This window comes from Sphaeroforma arctica (genome assembly GCF_001186125.1).
Source record: "Sphaeroforma arctica JP610 unplaced genomic scaffold supercont1.6209, whole genome shotgun sequence".
NCBI classification, from domain to species: domain Eukaryota; class Ichthyosporea; order Ichthyophonida; genus Sphaeroforma; species Sphaeroforma arctica.
In genome coordinates, this window is record NW_014034349.1 from 1 (window position 1) to 915 (window position 915).

The window sequence follows — 915 nt, forward strand, 5'->3', positions numbered from 1 at the left end:
AGTATATATAACACACCTCTCCTCAGCGGCATCTAGATCCTGCTCTGCCAGAGCAATCTTTTTTTCCAACTCAACGATCTGGGCCTCGGCCGCCTCAGCTTTCTTTACGGCTTCGGCTAATTTAGCCTCAGCTCTGACAGCAATTTCGTTAGCTGTACTAGACTCTGCCTTGAGGGCTGCCATCTTTTTCTTGACTGCCTCCATATTGTACAGGATATATCAACGAGTGTATCTACTAAATTTTTATTTAAACAGCAGGTGTAAGTAAATATGAAATGCAAGTCAGTAAGTGTGACTGTATTTATTTTGATGTATATACGCTCTTTAAAAAATGTGTATTTATATTATCATAACACCCCCTGTATCGGATTATCTGCGTCTATTTACATAGCCTGGGTTTAATTTTCAGAAGGCTATGCTATTTAACGCGATTAAATAATAATAAAATAGACCGCCCGAAAAACACAGACATCGCCAATGAATGTGAATGAAGGCTTAGGCGTTTAATCCCGGTTCACGTACCGGTTTCTAGATGACTCATAATAACCAGAAACCCAATTTTAGGGTTATGATTGTGGGTTTTGGGTTTTGGGTTTCCTATAAATGCCACAGAAATTAGGCGTGACCGTGTGCAGCTCTTTTTTTTTAATCACAAAACGGGGGGTGGGGGACGGTGGGTCGGAGGACAGTGGTACTTCTCTTGTGTATGTAGTATAAATATTAGGGTCCCTAAGCACCACTGAGGATTCATCATACTAGAGTAGTGTGAACACACAAGTCTTAAGCTCAGGATGACTGGCCAAAAGCTCACGCGCGATGATTTCGATAATCTTCTTAAAAAGAACCGAGATAAGGTGAGACTACGTAACATCGCGACGTTTAAGTACGATAGGACTTGGTGTGTTCCCTGTACGT

General features: G+C 41.4%; 1 protein-coding gene across 1 annotated transcript; it reads right to left on the reverse strand.

The window, feature by feature from the left end:
* Positions 1 to 16: 16 nt before the first annotated feature.
* Positions 17 to 204, reverse strand: SARC_15498 (hypothetical protein; the record flags this gene model as incomplete). Its single annotated transcript, XM_014290382.1, has 1 exon — positions 17 to 204. A coding segment is annotated over one exon (188 nt), but the record flags the coding sequence as incomplete, so codon positions are not given.
* Positions 205 to 915: the final 711 nt, after the last annotated feature.